Source organism: Drosophila nasuta, chromosome 3, assembly GCF_023558535.2.
Source record: "Drosophila nasuta strain 15112-1781.00 chromosome 3, ASM2355853v1, whole genome shotgun sequence".
In the NCBI taxonomy this organism is placed as follows: Eukaryota; Metazoa; Arthropoda; class Insecta; order Diptera; family Drosophilidae; genus Drosophila; species Drosophila nasuta.
In genome coordinates this window covers 19,121,355-19,139,380 of record NC_083457.1, presented here as the reverse complement: position 1 = coordinate 19,139,380, position 18,026 = coordinate 19,121,355, and the positions used below count along the sequence as shown (strand labels likewise).

The window sequence follows — 18,026 nt, the reverse complement described above, 5'->3', positions numbered from 1 at the left end:
AAGTGGAACATTCTTTCTCACCTATATTTGCCTCTGAGTACACGTTCGCGTAGCTCTCGCAGAGTGGAACCATCAAAAGGCAGGGATCCGCTCACCAATGTGTAAAGAATGACGCCCAGCGACCAAACATCCACCTCGGGACCATCATACTTCTTACCCTGGAAGAGTTCGGGCGCCGCATACGGAGGACTACCACAGAACGTGTCCAGCTTTGAGCCAGGTGTAAACTCGTTCGAAAATCCAAAATCAGCAATCTTGATATTCAATTCGCTGTCCAGTAATAAGTTTTCAGCTTTTAAGTCCCTGTCAAGTGCAAATAATGTTATTAAATAATGAAGCTTTGTGAATGCTTTAGCTACGAGGGAAAATATAATTATTGGCTCTCATAGGCAGACGAACCTGTGTATTATTCTCTTCTGATGACAGTATTGCACAGCCGATACAATTTGACGAAACTTGACACGCGCCTCTTTCTCCTTCATGCGGCCATGTAGAACCAGATAGTCAAAGACCTCGCCGCCCGATGCATATTCCATGATGAGATACAATGTCTTTTCCGTTTCGATCACTTGAAAAAGTTTCACAATGTTGGGGTGGTCGAGCATTTTCATTATTCTAACCTGTAGAGCAAACATAATTATCATTATCAGATGTCCTAAGAGTGAGGCGAGAAGATGAACTTACCTCTCGGAAGAGTTTCTGTAGAGACCCAGGATTCAGTTGGGTCTTGTCAATGATTTTGATGGCCACCTCCTTTCCAGTAGGCAGATGTTTGGCCAGTTTCACCTTGGCAAAGTTACCCTTGCCAATCGTCTTGATCAGTTTATACTTTCCAATATGCTCCTCAGTGGCGCGCCATCGCATTGGAGCACTGCTGCGCATCTGCAGATTGGGAGATCCCTGCAAATGTCGCAAAAACAAGCATAGACATTAGAAAATGTATAAATATTGAAGTAGTATTGAGCAAAGTCTAGGCTAAGTTCTCCCGCCCTAAAGAGAAGGGGTCAAAAATGAGGTCTGATTTGTAGATAGAGAGGTCAACTGAGCTGAATGAAATATAGATGGCAACTGAAGCTGAAAGCTGAGCGGATATTTGAGTTTACCTGAGCAACACTGTTGCCGTATGCATTCGTACGTGAGACAACCGCGTTGGCAGCACCAGACCGTTGGTGGTCAGCCCCCGAGGAGGCAGCGCCAGTGCTGTAATTGGAGGTGACAGCAGACTTTGGCTCAGATGTGTGACGCGACGTGTGCTCAGAGCGAGCCGAGTTGTAGGGCGGTATGGGCGCCACAATTGGTCGCTCCGAGCGGCGTTTCGAGGCAGCACCACTTGTGGCAGTGGCAGCACCACTTGACGATGCTGCGGCAGCTGCAGCCGCAGCATGGCGTTGGGATTGGGATGATTTCTGTGCAAGCAAGGCCTCAAATTGACGCAGATTTTCCTCACGTCGCTTGCTCGCCGAAATTGTCGTTGCCGTGAGCTTAGACGACGATCCACCATCGACCACACTAGAGCTGCTATTGCCACGACTTGTTGTGGTTGTCCGAACAGCGGGCGTTGGAGCTCCAGCAGCTGCTGCAGCTGGTCGCCAGCCGGCCTGTGGCTTCACATCGTGATGTGCCTTCTGCTTCAGAGTGGCACGCATTGCGAGCACCGTATCCGTGTTCTTAGTGTCGGATGCAGTGCGTGCCAGCTTGGTTTTGAGTGCACCCGAGCCTGCCGTCGTTGTGGAAGAATTCTTCGAGTAGGCACCAATTGAGTTGCGTCCATCACTGCCACGTTGAAACTCATTCAGCATTTGCTCGTTGCTGTCATCCAACTGGTTGCGTCTGCCGCCCAGATATTGGAAATCATTCTCCGAGGACATATCGCTGATGCCTGGTCGCAACAGATTCTCCGTTTCGCCGTAGCGTTTGCTCTTCATCTTCATCACATCCATTGAGGATTGCGACTGTTCTTGCTGCTGGCTTTCGCTCCGCTGCTGCTTAAAGCTCTCCTCCATATTGAGTATGTGTTTCTCAATGGAGCCGAGGGCAAAGGCGACGCCCACATCATCCTCAGCGGACATTTGAACGCGGGGCGTTGCCTTCGGCTTCGGCTGTAGCTGTGGCTTTGGCTGTAAGTGTAAGGCCGGAATCGCGGAGACGGCGGTGCGTGGCAGTGGGACAGCGACTGCATCGCCAGGTCGCCGCAGTTCCACAAGTTGGTCGTAGTCTGCATGCTGGGCATCACTGAGATCGATTTCGATTGTCTTTGCTGGTGGTTCCGTGTTGGCAAGATGTGCGATATCACTGCTGTTATCGATAGTGCTGCTATCGATATTCTTATTTTTACTGCTCGTGTTGTTGTTGCTACTGGTGCTGCTGCTGCTGCTATTGCTATTGGCAAGGCTGAGCTTGGGTGGAGCTGGCGCCAGCCCCTTGCGTGCCGCATAGGGACGAACGCTTTTCCTTGATGCGTCGCCACGATTTAGATCTGGCGTCGTGGGCGTCGGCGGCGTTGTCGGCGATGACTCCATCGTGTTTTTCCACTTTTTTTTTTTGGGTTTTTATGTTTATTTGAAATAAATCACAATTTATACACTTGCTATACCGTTTGTATTTTGTTTATGTTTATATCTCTCTGTGTTTGCATTTAACTATAAGTTGCACCAAAATTTGTTATTGTTTATGCACGCACAGATGTTTTTGTCAAGAGCCTGCCAGCTGATGGCTGATGAGCTGAAACCCTTTTGCAAAACCGATAGTAGGCTTATCGATTCTCCAATTGGTTTTTATTGCTTGCGCAAATGAAGGGACGGGGGAGGAACAGGGAAGGTGCCTAGTTATCGGCCAACCTCGTTTACTCGGTTCAACAAAGCTGTGATTTGAAACGGTGATGCTTTTTTTTTGGATTTCACTTTAATGCCAAGTTGAACTCGATATTCCAATACAATTGTGAGCACACACAAACGTACGTACGTTTGTCTATATATGTGCCTGTGTGTGTTTCAGTTTGATAGTGTAAACTTTTCTTGCTTTCGCCGCCGCAGCAGCAAATTGAATGGAATGTTTGTTGGTGTTGCTAGTTTGCCATTGAGCATACATACATACATAGATACTTTATATTTAATTCAACAAGTCGCTGTTGCTGCGCATTAAAACCTCGAAAACGAATTTAATACACACACACACCCATACATTACTGTTTGTGCATGTATGTACAAATGTGTGAGTGTAAGTATCAATGTATGTAGCTCATATACAAATGTACAAGACTAAGTATGGTGAGTGCGAAAGCGAACGTAATATTTACGACGAAAGCCAACAACTCATAGTCAAGAGCTAATCTGACTTTGGTGACACTGAAAGAAACACAGTGGAAAACACTTCTACGCAGCGCCATGGAGAAGGCAAACTGAGAGCGAGAGCAGCGCCAAAGAGAGCCAAGAGAGCAACCAAAGCGCTGTTGAGAGCGCAGACTTACACCTATACACACACACACACCCACTTGCGCTCACAAACACCTGTGCAGTAGTACACTGCGCTATCGCAACCAACGTGTATGTATGCGTGTGTACGCTGGGCATATGTATTTAAGTATTTGTGCAAGTTAATTTATATGTATGTATTAATGTACATACGAATGTTTTTAGTATTTGCGCTAGCAACTACGTCGGCTTACGCTCACTCACACACACACACAACCATCGACAAAGTACACAGTGCGACGACTGTTGCACAAGTTCAGCTGAGATGTTCTGGGTTTGCGTCACGTTTCGCTGCGCTCACAAACTTCTCTTTGTTTTATGATTCATTAGATGTTTTTTCTTATTGTTGTTGCCTTAATGCTTTAGTTAAACAGTTAGCTCGTAATAGTTTTCAGCAATCGAAATAGTTATTTAAATCGACGTTTAACTAACAGCGTCCGCCAACTGTTCAGCTTCGTAACGAAGAGAGCGAAAAGCTTTTAACTCGCCCGAATAAACATCAACACACCGACACACATCTTTGCATCCATATATACTCACAGGCACACACACTCGCACTCAAACACATACAAGAACATACACATAAGTAGTAAATGAACCACTTTTAGACAATTAACTCGTCATTTTCACTTATAAAAAAAGCAAACATTTATTCGTCAGACTTTGGTTTTTTTGATTCGTATTCGCTTCTTTCTTTTTTTTTCCAAATGAATTTAAAATCGCGATTTTGGATTCTTTATCGAGGCTATCTTATCAATCACACACGCGGTTTGGCGGTCGGCACGGCAGGGGAGACGAGGGGGCGAGCACTTGCACTTGTTGTAATTGCTGTTATTTATTTCATGTATATAAAATGTGTATAAAGAGTGTGCACACTTCTTTTTTTTGGTTTTTGCCTAGAGCTTCCTTAAATAATCGCAGTTTGTAACTCTGACGTAAACGCCGTCAGCCAACAATCAACTACAGTCAACAGGCAGTGACAGCTACAGCGACAGCGACGGCGACAGCTCAGCAGCTAACACAGCCAACAACAGCCACTTTAGCCACAGTAACAGCAGCAACTGGAGTACGAGTACTCCCAGTATCGGTGTACCAGCAACAACACACCAACACTCGTACATACACATACTACATACATCAACACACATTCAAAACATACACACACATTCACTCATCTCAAGCACTACCGCTATACCAGGCCAGAGACTGAAAAGTCGGCCTCAATACACGAACACAATACACGCGCACTCAAAATATCGCTTTTTAGTGGGGTGCTCTTGCTTGTGTTAGTTTATACCGCGGCCACTCACAAATATACTTATATACATACATACATACACACACATCACCACGGAGAGCACGCAAACATTGTTAAACTCGCACTCACACATACTCCCATTCACTTAAACAGTATCTGTCTATTCTTGACAAAGAGCTCGTTTGGAGCGTTGATTTCGCATGTGTGTGTGTGCCTCTGTCTCTGTCTGTATGCGTGAGGTTAGTGGGCATACGTATGTATGTGTATGCACACACGTGCAGCATATGCAATGTGTATTGGTGTATGTGTGTGTGTGAACAAAACTGATATCACCTGAGCGTAACGCTGAGAAAAGAATTGTTAAATTTACTTCACCTGGCTCACGGACAGAAAAAAAAAGTACCAGACAAATTTGTGTGCGAAATTCGGAAATTGTGTGAGCCATTTTCATTCAATGGAAGCTACTGCTTACTCACAGCTATTTTGCTTTAATTAAACAAAAACTTATAAGAAAAAACTTTCATCGCAAGCGACAAAATCACGTAGATGAGATTTACACAAACACACACACATACTCAAACACACAGCAAGCAAGCATCTCTCTTTATGCATGCATGTGTGACGAGATTGAAATACTTTTGTTACGCACTGTATGAGTAAATGAAATCAAGTTTCAGCCAAAGAAATCATGAATTAAAAACGTCACTTTTTATGACAATTAATTGCTTTAATTTCAAATTTGAAATTCTTTAAGCAATCTCAATTGCTTAAATTATTTTTGCAAGTGACAACGCCTGTATATATTATGTATCGCGCTTAATGTTTGCCCAGCTAAATACATTTAATTATCAAAACATTTTCAAATTTCCCCATCGATAACACTGCCATAAGCCGATTAAGCCCATTGAAAGCATGAACGTGGAAGGCACAGGATTGAATCATCTTTTTACACTACACACGTTTTGAGTTTAATATTCTCCATGTATACCCAAGATAAGAAGTCAGAGTTACAACTGCATTTATAAAGATAAAGCCCAACAAAGCAGATAGCTATAAAATTGCCATATCATCTTCCTATTGTGCAAATTTCATTGCAATCCGGAAGTAAACTTGCAACGATCTACCTGACTACCTACTACTTATGTAAAATATCATTGGGAATATATGTACATAGGAAAATTAGAAAAAAAAATAAAAAAAAACCGTAGTCGTATTTATAGGTTGACAAATTGATCCTCAGTCAAATTAAAAGAAAAATTGTTTAAAATTGATGGATATCAATATTAATCGTAATTGTGTTAAGTATGAATTTGTATAAACAGAGAATATCTGAAATTAAACAGAAATCATAATCAAAAAAGAAAATTTCTATTACTGTTACTCAAAAATCAAATGGTTAAGTACAATATCGACAACAATCCATAACCAGTGACTTGTATTGAAACACTTTTCTGTGTGTGTTTGCTTATGTGTGAAAGAGACAGTGAAACTGTGAAACGAGAATATGTAAATTGCAGTGGGACAAAAACACACAAGTTAAAGAAAACAGTAAAGACAAAACAAAGAAAGAGAGAGAAAACAAAAACACAAACACGAAATACCATTTCTCCCAACATATTTGAAATGGAATATCCAATATAACACAGAAACATATTTCAAAGATTGTAAATAATGATGAATAACGATAATAAGTATGTGAGGGAGAGGAGGGAGAGACTAAACTGCTAACATATTTTTGGGGGAATAATAAGTCCTACTTAAAGCACCTCAATGTTGAATAAAGTTGGATTTTTGCTAACAAAAAATCAATAGTTAAGTGATTCTCTCTGATACGTATTTTCAGTATTTAGGGCTTTGATTATTTTGAGTGTGAAAATTGTTTTCGGATTAATGAAAATATGTACCAGTGGAATCCTATAATAATAAGCCTCCCTTGTTGTTGAGTATTGTGTACATACCCTTGAGGTACGCGCCTTATCAGCAGCGACAACTGATGAGCTGTCCTTACTCTTGGGACGCTCTGCTTTGCTGGTGGCCACAATCGGCAGCCCGCCATTCTCAATCATGGTAACCACAATTTTGTTGCTTGGATTATTTGATTTGACACCTGCGGCACCTGATGTTGATGTTTTCAGTTCCATTGCTTTCTGTCGCATGGCATTCGACAGCCGCTGTTTGCGCTCGAAGCGCGCATCTTCCTTATCCTTTTGAAGCTTGGCAATTGTGGCAGGAGTATGGCTTTTCGATCTTTTCAGAAACTTTAACAATTGTTTCTTCACATTGTTGGCACCTGCCGCATTTTCCGCGCTCTCCGGGCCAGCAATCTCGTCCAGTTTGGAAGCACGTCGTGATATCTGTTGTTGAGCTTTCGCGGGCAACTCAAGGCGACGAAAAACACCGTCTGCCATTCGCACAAAACAGCCCTCGGACATTTTGTGAAAGGAATCAGTTGGTAATTTGTGAAAATTTCCGTTGGGACTGCGATAATAGCAGTAATCGGTTTTGTGGTAACCATCGCCAACGATGTAAAACTCATTTCGATTCTCATTGGGCGTCGTCGATGCCGATACCGATGGCACATCCTCGACTTTCGAACTGCAATCGATTGGCAGCGGAAAGTTCATCAGATTGCTGGTGCTGCTCACTTCGGCAGTGCCATCACCAATTTCTATCGAACCGGAAGCCTGTGCCGCCGAACCCTTTAGCTCGCTAATTGTGATTGGTCGACGCTGAGGATCGTTCATATTTTTGCGCATGATGCTGCCATTGCGTAGCAAAGAGTCGCGCAATATGGAGAGTTCATCTTTTCGTAATGTGGGCTGCTGCACCAGTGTTGTGTAATGCTTCGATGATGACGATGATGTAGACTTGCGTGCTGATGTACGTCGATTGGCAAAGTGTGTGGCAGCAGGTTGCTCATCTTTGTTATTATTGTTGTGGTTATGGCTGCCACTCGCATGGGTTTGTTGTCGATGACTCGTTGTCTGTCCCATGTCGTGTCTGTCGGTTTATCTGAGTGTTCCTCCTTAATTGCTATCTTTTTACAATTTCGATTTATTTGGTAATCATTCAACTCAGTCGTATTGAGTCTGTTGCTGACGCATCATCTGTGCAAAAGATGCCTGCAATTTTTACACACGCAGAGTGACAACATCTGTTATATTTTATAACTGTCCAGTATTCCAGCTCACAATCACAGTATAACAGTTGCTCTTAGTGCAACTCGCGACTTGTTTAATTCTATTAGAGCATTAACAGCACAACAAATATTTATTAAAGACAGTCACATTATATGTTATTTGCGTCTTCGTCACTTCTCTCACACACGCTTTTTTACTTTACTATATACAATATTTTCTGAGCGAAACACAACACAACTCTCATTATTTAAAATTCGCAATAATAATATTGCTGCTACTGCTGCTTACATGACCAAGTCATGCATAGCGAGCCGCAGTATATCAAATAAACCACACAGCGTTGTCTTATCATCATATACTGAGTATCGCACTTTAAATACACACACCTAACACACGCACACTTATTTTAAACCTTTAATGCACAAGTATGTGAGCGTTTGGCTTTCCATGTGTGGAACAATTTTTAAGTTGAAGAGCGTTACGATAGTAGAGTCCACACGGTAAATGCATTCCACAGTTACAAAAGTTTGGAACACGATAGTCGCGCTCGCGCACGTCCGATAAATGAGACAACGGCGACGACAACAACGACGGAAAGAGCAGAAATATAGAAGCACAGACGATGAAGCCCCACATACGCATATGTAAGTCTGTATATTTGTGTGTTTGTGTGTGTATATGAAAGCAAGTTTAAAAAAAGCTCAGCGCGTTTTGTTTTCTTTTCTCGTCTTGTTTCGCTCATTTATTGGTATTCACTCGTGTTATTGTTGTTGTTGCTGCTATTCTTCTGGTTAGCTCGTTTGCATTAAAGCTCTACTTGCTCGTGCTCACGCATACAGCCAACATAAACATACACAAAAACACTTGTAGTTGTTTTCTGTCCAGTGTTTTGTGTTGGAATGTGTTGATTTTCCTATATTTTTATACGTTCTTTTTTGTTTTACTGCAGACCATATATTTGAAATGTATACAAAATTGTATGTACATACAATTGTACGTACGTTTGCTTGACATAAATATGCATTTGCATGTGTGCGTCTGTGTGTGTGTGTGTAAGTACTCATGTGCATATGTAAGTACCTTATAATTAAATTAACTTATCATTCGCAATTGGGTTGGCTTAGTTGGATCTCTGAGTCTGAGACAGCAGAGCAGCCAAAGCTTCGCTGCTGAAGCTGAAGCTACAATGGCAATCAAGCCAAAACAAATACATACATACATCCACACACACACACACACATTTACTCATACAGATCTGAACACACATTCTACATTTAACTCAAATTGCTGAACTATTGTCATGATTGTTCACTTGTATGATTTTGATTCGTGTGTGTGCCTTTGTGCAAAATTAGGCGCAGTCTTACACAGAATATATTTCAATAAATTATGAATCATTTAGTCAATGTTATTTGCTGCGTTCACATGCACCGCGAATGACGAGAAAATAAAAACACTGCAACAGAACCAAAGACGGAAGAAACTACATAAGAATTACGCACGGCTCAGCGCGAAAAATATCAGCAATGACAATGAATTTTAATAATACAACAAAAAATACATTCATTCAAGTCTAATCATTGCTAACAACTAATGTTTGTCGATAAAAACAACAACAACAACAACAATAGCAACACCAGTCGCAGTAGCAATACCGTGTTGGCAAACGTCGAACAATAAATACAGCGACAACGGCGAACGCGACAGAGTGACCGACCACACGAATGAAGTGGAACTTAATACTAAAACAAGCTTTCGACCATTGACTGCGACTGTGTCGCAGCGGCAGTGGCAGCGGCATATTGGATAAGTTCTACTACCGCGCTTCGCTCAGACAAAAAAAATACAAATTGTTATTTTGCAGCTTGTGCTGAACGACGATAGTTGAAGATTAAAGGCAAATGCCAACAAGAACGACACACCCTATAAAAAACCTTTTTAACTAAGTCACTAGTATGATTCGCATTATATGAATGATTGTGCGTATGTATACTATATATACATAGCTTCATTATGTACATCCATACATTATATATGTACATACATCGCATATGAAATAAAAATAAATAAATTTATGTACACACTCATTTCATGTGACATGCCTCACACACATTTACACACACTCAACAAAAAATAAAAGCTCTCACGCAGAGAGCACAAGAGTGAGCTTTTATTCTCAAGCAAACAAAACTTAATGACGTGCTCAGAGCGCTGCTCTGCGAAGAAGCACAAGATCCGTTCCGAAGGCTTCAGAGCATGATACAATTATAGAAGGTAGTCTCGTCGGAAAAAATCTGGTACCCTGTCTATGTTAGCAATGAGTGCGAATGAAAGAGGCACAGCGTGGTAGTGTGAACGAGACGACAATGAAATGCGCATTAACCCTTAGACGATGATATTAATATTTACATATTTTGAAGGTAATATTAATGTCTCCTTGACATGTTTTTTAAATGTAAATTGTTTATGAACAATATTAATAATATATATGAGAATTCTCTAATTCTCTTAATATTTAAATTCTATCCGTGTCTACGGCATACATGGCAAAAAGTCATTTTGCATAAGGGTTAATTGCGCTAAAAATTTCGTCCGCAGACAACCTCTTGCGTCGAAATACGAATGCGCACTGACGATAGCTTTTTTCCGACGAGACTACCTTCTATAATTGTATCATGCTTCAGAGTCTATACAAAAGCTATCAATCAACAAACAAAACAAGTGAGAATGAGAGCGAGAACGAGAGAGATATTGTTAAATTGCCACTCTCTCTCTTTGGTTGCTGCTTCTATGCCGATTACACTTGCACTTGTAATTGACATGATAGTTACTCACACACCCACGCAAATAGTACTCTTGAGACAACATTCACAGTTTATAGCTTTGCGCGTAACAAACATTATATCAATATTTTCATAACCAAAACTAGCAAATACTCTTCACAAATCTACATACATTATGTATTTAAAAACAAGTCACGTTTAAAAATTTGATTTCAACGGTAAAAATTCAATCAAGTTAAGACAAAAAATCAGCTTAATAAAAAAGATCCACAGAACCTATTTTTCTAAATATAACTACTGAACTTGATAGTGTTTGTTTACTTGTGCATATTGGAGTATTTATTATTTTGCAACTTATAAAATACAATACTAGCAAATTGATTTTCATATTGAAATCAAAGGCAAATATGGAATATATTTTACAATACTTTGTGTTTCAAGAGGGACATAATTTTTAGGATCTATAACGTTTTACTTCAAAAACAAAATCGGAAAGTTGAAATTTCTCAAAGCTCTGAGGCAATACTTCAAGAGATTTTTGTGATAACCCAAAAATACATTTGACTCTTCATTTTGATTTGGCAGGTGGTTTACCAATTTTGCTATAGATAATAATGGCCCACAACCAAACACATCGACATCTTCACACTAATAATAAACATTACGTTATCGGTTTGAAGTGGACAATCGAGAGCATCAAGCAATGCAGTCCACATAATGATAACATACTCACATTGGCATGTGGAATGCAAGTAGTGTGAAGTCAAATGCACACGAAGCAACAACAAGAACAATAACAAAAACAAATGCAGAGATTCGACAGAAGTAGATTAATGGACAATGGACTTTTAACTGACCCCTTGACGTATGGCAAAGCACAATTATCAAATAAATTCAAAGATTATGTGGGTAAGATGAATACAAGGACATGGGGGGACCACAAATGTATCGATATTAATCGGCAATGGCAATTAAACGAATGCTGGTCACACTTACCTTGGCAGACGATGTTCGCTGTTTGATGGCAGAGGCGTGAGCCGAGTGTGTGCTGAGAACATTCTTATTAACCGAGGGCGCAACAGGACCACCTCCACCAACTCCGCTTCCCGGCGCATGGTGATGGTGGTGATTGATCGCTGTGGTTGCTGTTGTTGCACCAGTTGCGGCGGCGTTGCTGCTGCTGTTGTTGCTAGAGAGTCGAGGGCCATCAGTGGTCATGTTGTTGGCGACATGTTGCTGATGATGTTGATGCTGATGGCTGCTGTGTTGATGCGAATGATTCGTTTGATTTGTCGCCGATGCGGATGCGGATGTGGGTGTCGAGGATGTTACGGCCACAGCTGGTGTGTTGTTACTGCTGCTTGTCGAATTGTTGCTCGAGGACATTGTCGTGGTTGCTGCTGTTGCTGCTGCCGCAGTTGTTGCTGCTGCTGTTGTGGCTGTAGTTGCTGTTGCTGCTGGCAGTGAGACAATGTTGGCATTGGCATTCGAATCATGCTGCTGCTGCTGCTGATCCTTGACTGAATGCGCAGACGTGCTGATTGTAAATGTGGTTGTGCTTGCAGCGGCCGCCGTTGTGGAGGCCGTCGATGACGATGACAACGATGGCGTAGCAGCTGTTGTCGTCGTGTTGCTGCCGCCATTGCTGCCATTGCTGACGTTCTCCGCGGTCAGGGCTTCAGGAACTGGTTGCAGCGTTGTTCGCATTGCTGTCGACATTATTGTTTCAACCGAATAGTATGTTTATTACAATATTCTAAATTTCCTCTATGCACGCATTAAGACAAGCGTCGCTCACAACGTTCAAATGAGATTCAAGTTAAATCCTTCCTTCCTCTTCTTCCTCGTCTTTCCTTCCTGTCCTTTAAAAGTACTTGCCGTGTGTTGAGTTTGCTAACTTAAAATTGTGCAATTGCTTATTTAGTTAAGCTGCTATCATCCAGTTTTGCTGCCAGCCACTTCACACCTAAAACAAATAGAGACATGTTAATTAATTGTTATCAATTTTATTTGCATTCACTTCCCCAAAACAAATCAATACAATATCAGCTATCTAAGCATATCTTCTGCCATTTCGCTCGTCTGCCAAAGCACTTTAAGCTACTTAAACAGAGCTTTAAAATAAGGGACTCAAATATTATTTTATACTTTTTTATTCTTTTAAAGTAAAAAATCACATTAAATATACTTCGAACCGAATTAATCAGCCCATTAATCATTATTGATTCATTCATGAATTTGATAAATTTTTATGAATTTCAAACCATATTCATTAAAAGCAAAAACACAAAAAGCTCCAAACTTATCACAAATAATAACAATTTCATTCTGTATTCATTTAATTTTTATTTTTTCACACAATTAAATTGCTTAGGCACTCTTCAGAATACAGTTCAGAATAATAAGAGTTAGAGATCGTAGAGATTATCCTGAGAAGACTTCTAGGGGCACGGATAATAAATATAATAATACAGTTAATATTTGTCACTTTATGGTTTAATTTTATATGTATTATACACACTTTAATCTTGAAAACTTGGCTTAAATCTACCAAATCTGACTCAATCAGAATCTCGTAACAGTCTCTTCATCAGATATCACTCACTCATCTAAAAAATAAATTTATTCATTATTCAAAGTAAACAAAACAATTACCAATAAAAAGGCAATGCAGAGACAAGTATTTTTGCAAGTAGTAAGCGCAAGGATTAAAAGCATTTTGAATCTATTAGCATAATAATATTAAAGAGCTTTATTGTCTGTCTGACGAATGCGGACAGTGAACTTTCAATGCTACAACTAAATGTTTGCATCGGGTTAAATGGAAATATCGATTAGGGGAATCATGTGGCATTCTATTCCAAGAATAGAAATTTCTTTATTATATGCATTACATTTGAATGAATCAGTATTATTTCTGTACAGCAGAATATGCATCTAAATAATACAATTCATAAAGTAAAGTTTTGTCTATTAAGTGTATAAACCTTAGCCCATTTTAGTGCTTTAGGTCAAGAATAAATTGCGATTGATTTTAGTGGGTATATAGTAAGGACTTAAAAAGTCAATAACACTTTCGATTTCAGCCTTCCGCTGTGAATGTTGTAAACTAATCAACTCTTGCCTAACAGCAAAGCTGAGATTGTTTCTGGCTAGCAAATCAACAATTTTCTTGTTATCAAATTGGGTGAGAGACGCAGCAGCGTTGGAGACACTTTGCATTTCCGAAGGATGCAGTCCAATCCAGCGCAACGAAGGCGTGGCAAGACTGTGCGAGCTAAAGGACATCGCTTGAGAGCCGCGCTGATAAGTGAGCATAATCTCGATGCCAAACGGATCGGCATCCACAAGGATGTAAGCCGGCAACTGGCACTCAACCGAGAGTCTGTGCACAATGCGACGAGTTGAGCAATCCGGATATCCTTTGCCCGTCAACAGAATAAAACGTAAGCCGAATGTACTGAAAGCTTGTTGCGATAACAAACTCTCGAAAACGGATTCCTTTTCCACAATTAAGACCATCTCAGCGCTGGTTTCAATGCGCTCAACGTTCTCAAAGTCCGTTGGCAATGTGAGCGCACGGGAATATTCATTGCAGTCCAGAACATCGCCATTGTTCATCAGAAATGTGACATTGCCTACAGAAAAGCATTCATTAAACTCAGTTGATAATGGGGAAATGCATGGGATATATTTACATACCTGCTATAAGACCCTTGGACGCCGACAATAATCCCAGTTGAACCGGCGCCGTGTTAAGCATATGGCAAACATCCAGTTTCGCGGCGTCGATATACGATTGAGATCTGATCATTTGAGTATCACGATAATAGAGACCACGCACCGTGCAACTGCCGCCAAACACATGCAAACGATGTATCTCGGCTAGCAGATAAACAATCAGGCAAAATCGATGACGACTTGGGCGACGATTAAACGTTATCTTGCGATATGCTAGACTAGACCTGCTCCTAAGGTATCGTGGTACTTGGATCGTTACCTTTTCTTCGGATATTATGCTTGCGACTAGTTCAATCGTAATCTGCTCAATTTGAGCCAATAATTGGCCAGTCATAGCCATAGTTATCACATATACATATACATATATACACTTAGAGAATGTTTTTAAACTTATCTTAAGATGATAATGTATGTTATCTAAAAATAAAAAAGTCTTATTATAGTCCCTGATTTGTTTTCTTTTCTATTTTCTGCTCCTTTTACCCTGTCATTTCATTCGATATAATAAAATGAATAGGCAAGTTAGTTATAGTCGAGTGTGCTCGACTTTATAACTTCTTTCTGAACTGTAAATGTTTATAAAGACAGACAGCAATATAACAAAATTCGTATTCTCGTGACTGCTTTATTGACATTCCTGCAATTTCTTGCTACTAAAAATCGATAGAATGTTTATAAATAAAACTTTTGCATAATTAATAAAAAGCAAACAACTGCGGCTGCTAAGGTTATGATTTAATTGTTTGGCCTTCTGCTCGACCCAATGTCAGTGAATTATATAGTTAGCTTTTATCAATAATAAAAGCTACCACAATACAGTTATATTTGTTAACATGATTTATGAACTGCTCTCGTCAAAATATAGTAACTACATTTCTTTTATAATATACACTATTAGAAATCAGAGAATTATATGAAATACTAACCGGCTCTTCCTCAACATTGCTTGCGAAAATTTTCCATAAATTGTAGTTATTGTTCTCGTAACTATATTTTTTAAAAGAGGTCTTTAATTCCTTCATTCAGCATTCGTTAGAAATCCGAGTTCATCTTTCAATTGATATATTTTTAGTTAATTGGATTTGAGATCCATTATATTTCTCTTAGGCCAGCGACAGTTATGATTTCTGGGCATCGATGTCATATTTTCATCATTTTTCCCAGACATTAAACATGTTTTTATATTATTCATTTTATTTATGAATATCTATCTGTTCTAATCTGTGTCTACTTGTTTTTCAAAACAAAGAATCTTTAGGGAATCATTAGAAACCTAAAATGATGAAGCCCCATCAAATTTCATAAAATATTTGGTGTACAAATTACACAACTTTATAAATATATATAGAATATACTAAAAAAATGTAAATATTTCTTGAATAGCTTGTGAAAATAATTATAAAACTTAAATGAAACTCCTAAATAAACATTAAATAGGTAGTAAATTTAGGATAATTTGTTAAATCTACTGCTAAATCATACATAAAATAATAACAAGTAAATTCAGCAGATGTAACCAAAATTCATCCCCTTTTGATTCTTTGTCTTCAATGTTTTCTTTGTCTCCAAAATATTTCCCCTTCATTAACTTCTGCCAAAATAATTCAAAATAATACAAAATACAAAAATAAATAATAAATAAAGAAGTTATTCTCAACAAATTTTCCATCTCATTTAATATTTTTCATATTCGAAGCCAAAAATAATTGTTTTTTGGCAATCAATAAAGCCATGGTTACAAATTATATTTAATAATATAATTGAGCAGATTATCGAAATGCTGAAATAGTTTCTGCAACGCCCCATTTTCGAGTAATTGAAATAATCTGTTTGATTTTAATCGTTGTTTTCCCCATTTGTCGTTGCTCACTTTATTCTTATTTTAAACAATGCAAAACTGTGCAACGAGTAACTTTTGCGGCATTCGTTTTTGTCAATTTTTCACTCAAAAACTATAAACGAATTACACTTTTTGTATTTTTTGGTTTTATCTATAAACAAAGGGAGAGAATTTAGTGGAAACTACCAAAAACTGAGAGCAAATAAAGATATGGATTTTGATGCATTAACATCGACACACACACACATTAACACATTTCCACATATACACCTACATATATGTAAGTGTGTACATTCTTATTTCACACACCCTTTTATTATTAATCTATTTTATGTTTATGTATTAGTTCATATTTATATATATTTTAGCCCCGACATAAGTAGCAATAGTGTCTGTGTCAGTGTGTGTGTGCGAATGTGTATATACAATTTATTTTTGTGTATATGCTGATGTCGAATAAATTCACGTATGAAAATATCAGAGAAAATAACAAATTATGTACATTAACGGCACACACACACAGAAACACTAAAACACACATACACTGACATCAAATATAACGGTCGTCGTTTATGCATAACTTGTCAATTTGATTATTAATGCTTATTTTCATGTTGCTTTTCATATGCGCCCAGAAAATGTACTCGTTATTTTACAAAGCAAGAGAGTTTATTTTCTTGGACCACGGGGGGCTGACAACGCATTTGGGTTGCAGAGGGGAGGGAACGGTCGGGCAGGGGAATGGGGAGCAGAGACAGCGGCAGCAGCGAATGGAAGAGAAAAACTAGCGAAACAGCAGCAGCAGAAGCAGCAACGAACGAAATGGCAGCCCCCCAAAGTATTGATTTGCTGGCTGGTTGACTGGCTGACTCGCCATACCCCGAAAGCAAGAGCAGAAGAGTACTTACCAATATAAAATATAAATTCCTGAACAAACAATATTAGGTCATTAAATCTCTGGTATTTTCGTGAACGTTTCGTTTCGTTTTTTTTTTAAGTCATACGCGATCCATTACCTCATGCCTTATTTCATTCATATAACACATTATTACTTAATTTTTCTTATGTATTTTTTTCTTTCGGTTTTTTCTTCAATTTTCCAACGCCAACCAACCAAGTGGTAGTAGAAAAGAAAGACCGACTTTTACCGAGCGAGCAGTCGACGACACTACACACAACGAAATGCAAATGCATACATACATATGTATGTGTCTTTCTTTCTCTTTCTCACTCTCACACACACACTCACAGTCACAGACACAGGCAGGCAGAGCAGCAAATAATTCTCAATCAGATTTTTGTGATTATGAAAAAAACAACCGTTTCCAAATTATCGCATTAAATAATCACGAATTTTTTAACTGAAATATATATTGGGCTCACTACGACTTTATTTTTCTCTTGCCTAAAATATTGTTTGCTTTGAACCAACTACATTGTCATTTCTTTTCCAATACTGCGAAAGTGGACAATCAAAAAAAGTAACTTGATATTATTGCGCTCTGTATAAGTTGAAGTCAATTATTTTTGCTGTCGGCTGGCAAATGCAATAAATGACTTCACAGTATCTTCGTTGCACTACAGAGATTATAATTATTATCTTTCTCTAACCACATACACAATAAAAATTCAGCAGCATACGTCGTCCAAAAAATTCACATTAATACCAGGCAGCCATGTTGTAGGGTTGATAATTCGCAATCGATACATCGGCATTCCGAAATATAACGATCTTAGCACAATCATTGAACCGTTTCTAGTATTCGCCTGACCTGTTTTGACGAATGCTGTTCG

At 39.1% G+C, this 18,026-nt stretch overlaps 2 protein-coding genes across 20 annotated transcripts in view; both read right to left on the bottom strand.

Moving 5' to 3' along the window:
- LOC132794313 (MAP/microtubule affinity-regulating kinase 3) overlaps nucleotides 1–17,852 on the bottom strand; it is a 32,379-nt gene extending 14,527 nt beyond the window's left edge. For 7 of the 19 annotated variants that reach the window (XM_060804672.1, XM_060804676.1, XM_060804680.1 and 4 more), the window contains exons 1-5: nucleotides 4,011–4,534; nucleotides 1,104–2,639; nucleotides 685–900; nucleotides 400–620; nucleotides 22–303 (exon numbers count right to left, since the gene is read on the bottom strand). In XM_060804672.1, the coding sequence (XP_060660655.1) occupies nucleotides 22–303; nucleotides 400–620; nucleotides 685–900; nucleotides 1,104–2,519 (2,135 nt within the window). In that variant the 5' untranslated portion in view covers nucleotides 2,520–2,639; nucleotides 4,011–4,534. Of the gene's footprint in view, nucleotides 1–21; nucleotides 304–399; nucleotides 621–684; nucleotides 901–1,103; nucleotides 3,264–4,010; nucleotides 4,538–6,686; nucleotides 7,965–9,523; nucleotides 9,584–11,647; nucleotides 12,618–17,140 lie in introns of those variants that run through there. The other 12 variants (XM_060804689.1, XM_060804691.1, XM_060804690.1 and 9 more) reach the window with 8 other exon arrangements.
- Nucleotides 13,134–17,925, bottom strand: LOC132794317 (meiotic recombination protein W68). Its single transcript, XM_060804697.1, has 3 exons — nucleotides 17,851–17,925; nucleotides 14,354–14,809; nucleotides 13,134–14,289 (listed from the first exon to the last, which is right to left on the bottom strand). Exons 2-3 carry the CDS (start codon nucleotides 14,730–14,732, stop codon nucleotides 13,658–13,660), a joined length of 1,011 nt encoding a protein of 336 aa, XP_060660680.1. The 5' UTR covers nucleotides 14,733–14,809; nucleotides 17,851–17,925; the 3' UTR covers nucleotides 13,134–13,657.
- Between the last annotated feature and the right edge of the window lie 101 nt (nucleotides 17,926–18,026).